The sequence below is a fragment of the Trichomycterus rosablanca genome, chromosome 24, assembly GCF_030014385.1.
Source record: "Trichomycterus rosablanca isolate fTriRos1 chromosome 24, fTriRos1.hap1, whole genome shotgun sequence".
NCBI lineage: Eukaryota > Metazoa > Chordata > Actinopteri > Siluriformes > Trichomycteridae > Trichomycterus > Trichomycterus rosablanca.
The window spans coordinates 10,634,034-10,646,506 of NC_086011.1; the positions used below are offsets into that span (position 1 = coordinate 10,634,034).

The 12,473-nt window shown below is 41.3% G+C and overlaps 1 protein-coding gene across 1 annotated transcript in view; it reads left to right on the top strand.

Annotated features, from left to right (window-relative positions):
* The first annotated feature begins 565 nt into the window (after positions 1 to 565).
* The window catches only part of LOC134301704 (adenosine receptor A1-like), a 32,951-nt gene continuing 21,043 nt past the window's right edge, over positions 566 to 12,473 (top strand). Inside the window, exon 1 of the mRNA XM_062986538.1 lies at positions 566 to 900. Within this exon, the coding sequence (XP_062842608.1) occupies positions 566 to 900 (335 nt within the window). The remainder of the gene's footprint in view (positions 901 to 12,473) is intronic.

Sequence of the window (12,473 nt, forward strand, 5' to 3'; positions counted from 1 at the left end):
TACCTGTCTTTGATTTGCGAGTCTTGCGTTGCTTGCAAATGATGATTGGTTTAAGTGAAAGCAAAGGGGATCACGTGAACATGTAAGAACGCGGTGCTTTGGAGAACAGCGTGTTGTGTAGAGTAGCTCTGCCTGAACCATTTGTTCATTTGTCCGTGCAAACTCATGTTACTGGTTTTTGAGGTCACTTTTAGATATTTGGGAGAGAATATGCTGAATGCTGTATAACATCGGGAATGTCGGGAAGCTGTGGTTGCATTGTGAAACACTTCGGATCGTGGACTACTAATGACAGTAAAGTGTTTCCAGTCTCTATCGGTGTGTGCATGTTTTAATCGCGAGTATTTATGGACAGTCAAGAGTCTCTCAGGCGACGGGAATGAGTCAGTCAGAGAGACCCTTTGATTATGCATGCGAATTTGGGAGAGGGGTGACAAAGCAAGCATACACCTACATGTGGATTGCTACGCGACCCAGCTATGGAGTGACGCTTTAAATGAGTTTGACATGTAAAGCACTTTAAAGCGGATGCCGATTTTTTATGGAAGTATTTGGCATTTCCAAAATGCCCGCAGATCCTCCACCTGTCATGTATATCGGAATGGAGGTACTGATCGCCCTTTCCTCAGTGCTGGGGAATGTCATGGTGGTTTGGGCAGTGAGGATGAACCGCTCGTTACGGGACACCACTTTTTACTTCGTGGTCAGCTTAGCCTTGGCGGACATCGCGGTCGGCGCACTGGTCATTCCTTTAGCCATCACCATGAGCATCGGCGTCAACACGCACTTCTACAGCTGTCTGTTGGGCGCGTGCACCGTGCTCGTGCTTACACAGAGCTCCATACTCGCGCTTCTAGCCATCGCCATCGACCGCTACCTGAGGGTCAAGATCCCCATCAGGTAATGTCGGGCAAAACCAGACTTAAAAGGGTAAACAGGGTAAAATAAATGGTAAAGGGTAAAGTAATATGGTAAAATAAAGGCAAAAACATGTCGTGGGATGTTTTGAATGTGAGTGTAGATCAGTTTTTTCACAAATAATTTACCTCAACATTTTAACCTTTATTATCAGTCTAAAAGCTAATGAGCTAAAGTTATTTATGAATAGTGCAGCAAATGTCTTATTTAATAAAAATAAATAAGAATAATTGGTAAATATATCACAACTTTACCACAGCATTCCTTTTAGGACTTTAAACATTTTCCAATAAAAAGTATCTAAGGCTTACTGATTGGGCTCATTGGATTATCATTTGAAGTAAAACGTTTTCATATACTTGGCAGAGACATACTGTGCAGTACTGTGCAAAAGTATTGAGCCACCACCATAACCTTGTTGTTTAATTAATTTAATGTTGTTTAATGTTCTTTAGTTCATTTAAGCTAATATGAGCTGTTGTAACAAAGAAATTCCCTGCAAAGGATCAATAAAGTATCTATCTATCTATCTACAGTGCCTTGCAAAAGTATTCAGCCCCCTTGAACTTTTCAACCTTTTGCCACATTTCAGGCTTCAAACATAACGATATGAAATTGTAATTTTTTGTGAAGAATCAACAACAAGTGGGACACAATCGTGAAGTAGAACGAAATTTATTGGATATTTTAAACTTTTTTTAGAAATAAAAAACTAAAAAGTGGGGCGTGCAATATTATTCAGCCCCTTTACTTTCAGTGCAGCAAACTCACTCCAGAAGTTCAGTGAGGATCTCTGAATGATCCAATGTTGACCTAAATGACTGATGGTGATAAATAGAATCCACCTGTGTGTAATCAAGTCTCCGTATAAATGCACCTGCTCTGTGACAGTCTCAGAGTTCTGTTTAAAGCGCAGAGAGCATCATGAAGACCAAGGAACACACCAGGCAGGTCCGAGATACTGTTGTGGAGAAGTTTAAAGCCGGATTTGGATACAAAAAGATTTCCCAAGCTTTAAACATCTCAAGGAGCACTGTGCAAGCGATCATATTGAAATGGAAGGAGTATCAGACCACTGCAAATCTACCAAGACCCGGCCGTCCCTCTAAACTTTCAGCTCAAACAAGGAGAAGACTGATCAGAGATGCAGCCAAGAGGCCCATGATCACTCTGAATGAACTGCAGAGATCTACAGCTGAGGTGGGAGACTCTGTCCATAGGACACAATCAGTCGTACACTGCACAAATCTGGCCTTTATGGAAGAGTGGCAAGAAGAAAGCCATTTCTCAAAGATATCTATAAAAAGTCACCTGGGAGACACACCAAACATGTGGAAGAAGGTGCTCTGGTCAGATGAAACCAAAATCGAACTTTTTGGCCACAATGCAAAACGTTATGTTTGGCGTAAAAGCAACACAGCTCATCACCCTGAACACACCATCCCCACTGTCAAACATGGTGGTGGCAGCATCATGGTTTGGGCCTGCTTTTCTTCAGCAGGGACAGGGAAGATGGTTAAAATTGATGGGAAGATGGATGGAGCCAAATACAGGACCATTCTGGAAGAAAACCTGTTGCAGTCTGCAAAAGACCTGAGACTGGAACGGAGATTTATCTTCCAACAAGACAATGATCCAAAACATAAAGCAAAATCTACAATGGAATGGTTCACAAATAAACGTATCCAGGTGTTAGAATGGCCAAGTCAAAGTCCAGACCTGAATCCCATCGAGAATCTGTGGAAAGAGCTGAAAACTGCTGTTCACAAACGCTCTCCATCCAACCTCACTGAGCTCGAGCTGTTTTGCAAGGAAGAATGGGCAAAAATTTCTGTCTCTCGATGTGCAAAACTGATAGAGACATACCCCAAGCGACTTGCAGCTGTAATCGCAGCAAAAGGTGGCGCAACAAAGTATTAACGCAAGGGGGCCGAATAATATTGCACGCCCCACTTTTCAGTTTTTTTTTTCTAAAAAAAGTTTAAAATATCCAATAAATTTCGTTCCACTTCATGATTGTGTCCCACTTGTTGTTGATTCTTCACAAAAAATTAAAATTTCATATCGTTATGTTTGAAGCGTGAAATGTGGCAAAAGGTTGAAAAGTTCAAGGGGGCTGAATACTTTTGCAAGGCACTGTATCTATCTATCTATCTATCTATCTATCTATCTATCTATCTATCTATCTATCTATCTATCTATCTATCTATTCATATTTTTTCAGTCTTAAAACAGACATGACAGGAAATATGTACACAATTTTTAAGAACATTTAGTGTGACCTTACTTGACACTAACCACATCTTAAGACTGTCCTGAAGTTGTCTGAGGTAATCTTCTGGTATATTATAACAGGCTTCTTTCAGCACTTCCCAGAGTTCTTTAGATGTAGGTTAATCTTTGTTTCTTTCTTTGTTTAGGTAATCCCATACTGCCTTTATAATACAACCCCAAATCAGAAAAACTTAGGATAGTATGGAAAATGCAGTGTTCCTTTTTGTACATTTACTTTGACTTTTATTTGATTGCAGACAGGATGAACCCAAGATATTTCATGTTTTGTCTGGTCAACTTCATTTCATTTGTTAATATACCTCCATTCCTGCATTTCACGCCTGCAACACATTCCTGAAAAAGTTGGGATGGAGGCAATTTAGAGCTAGTAGTGAGGTGAAAAAACTAAATAATGATGTGATTCCAAACAGGTGATGTCAACAGGTGATTGTAATCATGGTTTGGTACAAAAGCAGCATCCAGGAAAGGCTGAGTCTTTAATGAGAAAAGATGGCCAGAGGATCTTCAGTTCTTCAACAAATGTGTGAGAAAATTATTGAAATGTATATAAACAATTAACGTCAAAGAAAGATTGAAATGGATTTGCATATTACTCCGTCTACAGTGCATAATATAATTAAACGATTCAAAGATTCGGGAGGAATTTCAGTGCGCAAAGGCTAAGGGCTCAAGCTTAAGCTGAACGCCCGTGATCTTCGATCCCTCAGACGGCACTGCATCAAAAACCACCACTCAACAATAGCTGATATAACCACATGGGTGAGGGATTACTTTGGCAAACCTTTGTCAAGCACTACAATATGGAGTTACATTCACAAATGCCACTTAAAACTTTACTGTGCAAAAAAGAAGCCTTATGTTAACCATGTCCAGAAGCGGCGTTGACTTCTCTGGGCTGGGAGACATCTGGGATGGACCATCACACAGTAGAAACATGTATTGTGGTCAGATGAATCAGCATTCCTGGTCTTTTTTGGGGAAAAATGGACGCCATGTGCTTCAGACCAAAGACGAAAAGGACCATCCAGACTGTGATCAGCAACAAGTCCAAAAGCCAGGGTCTGTCATGGTATGGGGCTGTGTTAGTGCCTCATTGAGATCTTAGAGCAACATATGCTGCCTTCAAGACATACTTTTTTCCAGGGATGTCCGTGCATTTTTCAGTAAAGCAATGCAAAACCACCTTTTTCTGATTTGGGGTTGTATTTAGGTTTGAACTCTGTGAAGGCCAGTCAATGACAGTCAGTGTTTTATCAGCTCCTTTTCTCTCCAAATATTATTCCACAGCATTAGCAGTGTGCTTGGAATTATTATCATGCTGAAAACACATTCCTAATCATATGCTTTCCAGCTGAAATAACATGATGAATTAAAACCTGTCTGTACTTTTTAGCATTCATGATCCCATCAATACGGACAATATTTCTAACACAGCTGGCAGAAATGCAGCTCCAAACCAGGACAGACTGTCCAATATGTTTCATTAAAGGCCACAAGCACTCATTCTTCCATCTTTTGTGTGTATGTAATGCCCAAGCATGTCTTGCACAAACCTGGTATAATAGAGCTTTTTCACAGCAGTCTTTTTTGACAGGTCAGGTCATGTCTTATTTATTTGTATAACGCATTGTCTCAAAGCAATTTTACAGCAGCCAGGACCAACAAACAAAAAAGAATCTCTGTTGAGCAAGTCGAGGGCAACAGTGCCAAGGAAAAACGCTCATATAATTACAGGAAGAAACATTGAGAGGAAGTAGACTCAGCAGGGGGCCATGGACTGGAGGATAATTTGACTTAATTGGATTTAAACACACTATTAAACACTATACAAGTTATAACTAGTGAAAATAAAAAAAATTAAAGTTCATTATTCAGTTCATTTTGTGATGAATTAGTAGTGAGTTTCTGGACATTTTCAGTGCAGTCACTGCAGGTTTCCTTCATATCTAGCAGGAGCAGCATTGTTGGCACAGCAGTCTCAAACTTGCAGGCTTTAACCTCAAGTGGGTAAGGTAAACAGATTCCTGTCAGAACCACCTTAGGGTAAAAAACTGAAAATGTAAGGAATATGTGATATGAAATCATTAATAGTAAAATGTCAGAAAACTGAGCATGAGACTCTGGCACCCCTAATTATTACATCATAACTAAATGGGAGAGTAAGCAGGTAACACAGTCATGAGGGGTTTCACAGGACATCAGCGCCCACCTCCTCCATGTCAACAAACGTAAGTGATCAGACGAGAGGCAGAAAGACAGCAACCCAACATCCCTGATCACCACAAATTTCTATGACCTAGAGCCCCCAAGCTCTGCGCCTTTGACTATAGTCAGAGTGAGCAGTTCCGGTCCTAGAGCCGAAACCAGGCGCAGCCAGAAGCCAACATGTACCAACCTGCAAAAGCAACAAAACATAAGAGAACCAGACTGCACAGACCCCCAGAATTGATTAAATACATCCCTGGTTTGGAAAGACTAATCAAAATCCTGACTAAATACATACATTTTCAATATTGGACTTGAAAATTTAAACTGTGTCTGAATAACATAAAATAGTAGGACAAATACAGGTGTTAGCAATGGCATTAATTATGGTTCAATTTCATTTAGGTGTAAGAGAGCCAGACTGCTGCTATTGCTCAAGCGTAGGGAAAGGTCACACTAAATACTTGCCACTTTATCTTGTAGAAGCTATTTTCCTGTATTTTCTAATGTAACTCTACAACCCCAAATCAGAAAAAGTTGGGACAGCATAGAAAATACAAATAATAAAAAACACAGAGTTTCTTATATTTACTTTGAATTTTATTTCATTGCTGACAGGATGAACCTGAGATATTACATGTTTTGTCTGGTCAACTTCATTTCATTTATTAATAAACATCCACTCCTGCATTTCAGGCCTGCAACACATTCCAAAAAAAGTTTGGACAGTAAAGCATACCAAGCGATTTAGTGTTTCAGCTTTTATTTTGTCCAATTTTTCCTGTGCAACAGTACGGGGTCGTCTTTGGTGCATTTTTCATTTCAAAATTCTCCACACATTCTCTATTGGGGACAGGTCAGGACTGCAAGCAGGCCAGTCCAGTACCTGTACCCTCTTCTTCTGCAGCCATGCCTTTGTAATGTGTGCAGCATGTGGTTTTGCATTGTCTTGTTGAAAAATGCATGGACGTCCTTGGAAAAGATGACATCTTGAAGGCAGCATATGTTGCTCTAAGATCTCAATGTATGTTTCTGCATCAATGCTGCCATCGCAGAAGTGTAAATGACCTTTGCCAAGGGCACCATGACAGACCCTGGCTTTTGGACTTGTTGCTGATAACAGTCTGGATGGCCCTTTTCTGGACCTGGGGATCCTCTGACCATCTTTGTTAATCAAAGACTTCTTAAAAAGCCTTACCTGGATGCTGCTTTTGTACCAAACCATGATTACAATCACCTGTTGACATCACCTGTTTGGAATCACATAATTATTTAGTTTTTTTCACCTCATTACTAGCCCTAAATTTCCCCCATCCCAACGTTTTTTGGAATGTGTTGCAGGCGTGAAATGCAGGAATGGAGATTTCTTAACAAATGAAATGAAGTTGAGCAGACAAAACATGAAATATCTTGGGTTCAGACTGTCTGCAATCAAGTAAAAGTCAAAGTAAATGTAAGGAACATTGCTTTTTTTTTTTTTTTGCATTTTCCATACTGTCCCAACATTTTCTGATTTGGGGTCGTACATGGAATATACAGTATAATGTCCTCATATATAATATCTGAAATAATATATTTCATAGCTTTAAAAAATTGCACCAGCCAGTAATATATAATTAAACCACACCTTAAAATGACCTAATACATTTCAATTAATTAATTCTGGTCAGTTACATGGTGGGTTTGGTGCCCCTGGAAACATTGGGAACAGGGTGGGAATACACCCTGGATAGCATGGCAATCCCTCACAGACCATTACACACTCACTCACTTATTTACTCACACCTAGGAGCAATGTTGAGTTTACAGTACTTCTGCATTTTTAAGGGTGTTAGGAAGAAACCCAAGCATTTAGATTGTATTTTGGGGGCAAACATGAGTTAGTGCTCTCCCTAGGTTTGTGTGGCACCCACACCACCATATTTGCATCCGAGTCACTGTAAAAGTCTAAAATAGAAATATAACTGCTCTGGTTGAGTAGTGGACAATTATACTAATGGTGTTTGTCCACACACTGTCCACTCTATTAAACACTCCTACCTAGTTGGTCCACCTTGTAGATGTAAAGTCAGAGACGATCGCTCATTTATTGCTGCTGTTTGAGTTGGTCATCTTCTAGACCATCAATGTTCACAGGACGCTGCCCGCGGGACGCTGTTGGCTGGATATTTTTGGTTGGTGGACTATTCTCAGTCCAGCAGTGACAGTGAGGTGTTTAAAAACTCCATCAGCGCTGCTGTGTCTTATACACCAACACACACTAACACACCACCACCATGTCAGTGTCACTGCAGTGCTGAGAATCATCCACCACCTAAATAATACCTGCTCTGTGGTGGTCCTGTGGGGGTCCTGACCATTTTTTATATATATATATATATATACAGTGTATCACAAAAGTGAGTACACCCCTCACATTTCTGCAGATATTTAAGTATATCTTTTCATGGGACAACACTGGCAAAATGTCACTTTGACACAATGAAAAGTAGTCTGTGTGCAGCTTATATAACAGTGTAAATTTATTCTTCCCTCAAAATAACTCAATATACAGCCATTAATGTCTAAACCACCGGCAACAAAAGTGAGTACACCCCTTAGTGAAAGTTCCTGAAGTGTCAATATTTTGTGTGGCCACCATTATTTCCCAAAACTGCCTTAACTCTCCTGGGCATGGAGTTTACCAGAGCTTCACAGGTTGCCACTGGAATGCTTTTCCACTCCTCCATGACGACATCACGGAGCTGGCGGATATTCGAGACTTTGCGCTCCTCCACCTTCCGCTTGAGGATGCCCCAAAGATGTTCTATTGGGTTTAGGTCTGGAGACATGCTTGGCCAGTCCATCACCTTTACCCTCAGCCTCTTCAATAAAGCAGTGGTCGTCTTAGAGGTGTGTTTGGGGTCATTATCATGCTGGAACACTGCCCTGCGACCCAGTTTCCGGAGGGAGGGGATCATGCTCTGCTTCAGTATTTCACAGTACATATTGGAGTTCATGTGTCCCTCAATGAAATGTAACTCCCTAACACCTGCTGCACTCATGCAGCCCCAGACCATGGCATTCCCACCACCATGCTTGACTGTAGGCATGACACACTTATCTTTGTACTTCTCACCTGATTGCCACCACACATGCTTGAGACCATCTGAACCAAACAAATTAATCTTGGTCTCATCAGACCATAGGACATGGTTCCAGTAATCCATGTCCTTTGTTGACATGTCTTCAGCAAACTGTTTGCGGGCTTTCTTGTGTAAAGACTTCAGAAGAGGCTTCCTTCTGGGGTGACAGCCATGCAGACCAATTTGATGTAGTGTGCGGCGTATGGTCTGAGCACTGACAGGCTGACCCCCCACCTTTTCAATCTCTGCAGCAATGCTGACAGCACTCCTGCACCTATCTTTCAAAGACAGCAGTTGGATGTGACGCTGAGCACGTGCACTCAGCTTCTTTGGACGACCAACGCGAGGTCTGTTCTGAGTGGACCCTGCTCTTTTAAAACGCTGGATGATCTTGGCCACTGTGCTGCAGCTCAGTTTCAGGGTGTTGGCAATCTTCTTGTAGCCTTGGCCATCTTCATGTAGCGCAACAATTCGTCTTTTAAGATCCTCAGAGAGTTCTTTGCCATGAGGTGCCATGTTGGAACTTTCAGTGACCAGTATGAGAGAGTGTGAGAGCTGTACTACTAAATTGAACACACCTGCTCCCTATGCATACCTGAGACCTAGTAACACTAACAAATCACATGACATTTTGGAGGGAAAATGACAAGCAGTGCTCAATTTGGACATTTAGGGGTGTAGTCTCTTAGGGGTGTACTCACTTTTGTTGCCGGTGGTTTAGACATTAATGGCTGTATTTTGAGTTATTTTGAGGGAAGAATAAATTTACACTGTTATATAAGCTGCACACAGACTACTTTTCATTGTGTCAAATTTTCATTTTGTCAGTGTTGTCCCATGAAAAGATATACTTAAATATCTGCAGAAATGTGAGGGGTGTACTCACTTTTGTGATACACTGTATATACAGGTCCTTCTCAAAAAATTAGCATATTGTGATAAAGTTCATTATTTTCCATAATGTAATGATAAAAATTTAACTTTCATATATTTTAGATTCATTGCACACCAACTGAAATATTTCAGGTCTTTTATTGTTTTAATACTGATGATTTTGGCATACAGCTCATGAAAACCCAAAATTCCTATCTCAAAAAATTAGCATATCATGAAAAGGTTCTCTAAACGAGCTATTAACCTAATCATCTGAATCAACGAATTAACTCTAAACACCTGCAAAAGATTCCTGAGGCTTTTAAAAACTCCCAGCCTGGTTCATTACTCAAAACTGCAATCATGGGTAAGACTGCCGACCTGACTGCTGTCCAGAAGGCCATCATTGACACCCTCAAGCAAGAGGGTAAGACACAGAAAGAAATTTCTGAACGAATAGGCTGTTCCCAGAGTGCTGTATCAAGGCACCTCAGTGGGAAGTCTGTGGGAAGGAAAAAGTGTGGCAGAAAACGCTGCACAACGAGAAGAGGTGACCGGACCCTGAGGAAGATTGTGGAGAAGGGCCGATTCCAGACCTTGGGGGACCTGCGGAAGCAGTGGACTGAGTCTGGAGTAGAAACATCCAGAGCCACCGTGCACAGGCGTGTGCAGGAAATGGGCTACAGGTGCCGCATTCCCCAGGTCAAGCCACTTTTGAACCAGAAACAGCGGCAGAAGCGCCTGACCTGGGCTACAGAGAAGCAGCACTGGACTGTTGCTCAGTGGTCCAAAGTACTGTTTTCGGAAATCAAGGTGCCAGAGTCTGGAGGAAGACTGGGGAGAAGGAAATGCCAAAATGCCTGAAGTCCAGTGTCAAGTACCCACAGTCAGTGATGGTCTGGGGTGCCATGTCAGCTGCTGGTGTTGGTCCACTGTGTTTTATCAAGGGCAGGGTCAATGCAGCTAGCTATCAGGAGATTTTGGAGCACTTCATGCTTCCATCTGCTGAAAAGCTTTATGGAGATGAAGATTTCATTTTTCAGCACGACCTGGCACCTGCTCACAGTGCCAAAACCACTGGTGAATGGTTTACTGACCATGGTATTACTGTGCTCAATTGGCCTGCCAACTCTCCTGACCTGAACCCCATAGAGAATCTGTGGGATATTGTGAAGAGAAAGTTGAGAGACACAAGACCCAACACTCTGGATGAGCTTAAGGCCGCTATCGAAGCATCCTGGGCCTCCATAACACCTCAGCAGTGCCACAGGCTGATTGCCTCCATGCCACGCCGCATTGAAGCAGTCATTTCTGCAAAAGGATTCCCGACCAAGTATTGAGTGCATAACTGAACATAATTATTTGAAGGTTGACTTTTTTTGTATTAAAAACACTTTTCTTTTATTGGTCGGATGAAATATGCTAATTTTTTGAGATAGGAATTTTGGGTTTTCATGAGCTGTATGCCAAAATCATCAGTATTAAAACAATAAAAGACCTGAAATATTTCAGTTGGTGTGCAATGAATCTAAAATATATGAAAGTTTAATTTTTATCATTACATTATGGAAAATAATGAACTTTATCACAATATGCTAATTTTTTGAGAAGGACCTGTATATATATATATATATATATATATATATATATATATATATATATATATATATATATATATATATATATATATATATATATATATATATATATATATATATATATACACAGGGTGGGCCATTTATATGGATACACCTAAATAAAATGGGAATGGTTGGTGATATTAACTTCCTGTTTGTGGCACATTAGTATATGGGAGGGGGAAAACTTTTCAAGATGGGTGGTGACCATGGTGGCCATTTTGAAGTCGGCCATTTTGGATCCAACTTTAGTTTTTTCAATGGGAAGAGGGTCATGTGACACATCAAACTTATTGAGAAAAACAATGGTGTGCTTGGTTTTAACGTAACTTTATTCTTTCATGAGTTATTTACAAGTTTCTGACCACTTATAAAATGTGTTCAAAGTGCTGCCCATTGTGTTGGATTGTCAATGCAACCCTCTTCTCCCACTCTTCACACACTGATAGCAACACCGCAGAAGAAATGCTAGCACAGGCTTCCAGTATCCGTAGTTTCAGGTGCTGCACATCTCGTATCTTCACAGCATAGACAATTGCCTTCAGATGACCCCAAAGATAAAAGTCTAAGGGGGTCAGATCGGGAGACCTTGGGGGCCATTCAACTGGCCCACGACGACCAATCCACTTTCCAGGAAACTGTTCATCTAGGAATGCTCGGACCTGACACCCATAATGTGGTGGTGCACCATCTTGCTGGAAAAACTCAGGGAACGTGCCAGCTTCAGTGCATAAAGAGGGAAACACATCATCATGTAGCAATTTCAAATATCCAGTGGCCTTGAGGTTTCCATTGATGAAGAATGGCCCCACTATCTTTGTACCCCATATACCACACCATACCATCAATTTTTGTGTTCCAACAGTCTTGGAGGGATCTATCCAATGTGGGTTAGTGTCAGACCAATAGCGGTGGTTTTGTTTGTTAACTTCACCATTCACATAAAAGTTTGCCTCATCACTGAACAAAATGTTCTGTGTAAACTGAGGGTCCTGTTCCAATTTTTGTTTTGCCCATTCTGCGAATTCAGTGTGCCGATCTGGGTCATCCTTGTTGAGATGCTGCAGCAGCTGGAGTTTGTAAGGGTGCCATTTGTGAGTAGCTAATATCCGCCGAAGGGATGTTCGACTGATGCTACTCTCCAGTGACATGCGGCGAGTGCTACGCTGTGGGCTCTTGCTGAATGAAGCTAGGACAGCCACTGATGTTTCTTCATTAGTGACAGTTTTCATGCGTCCACATTTTGGCAAATCCAACACTGAAGCAGTTTCACAAAACTTGGCAAGCAGTTTGCTAACTGTAGCATGGGAGATGGGTGGTCTCCTAGGGTGTCTTGCATTGAAATCTGCTGCAATGACCCGGGTACTGCGTTCACCAGACATCAACACAATTTCTATCCGCTCCTCACGTGTTAACCTCT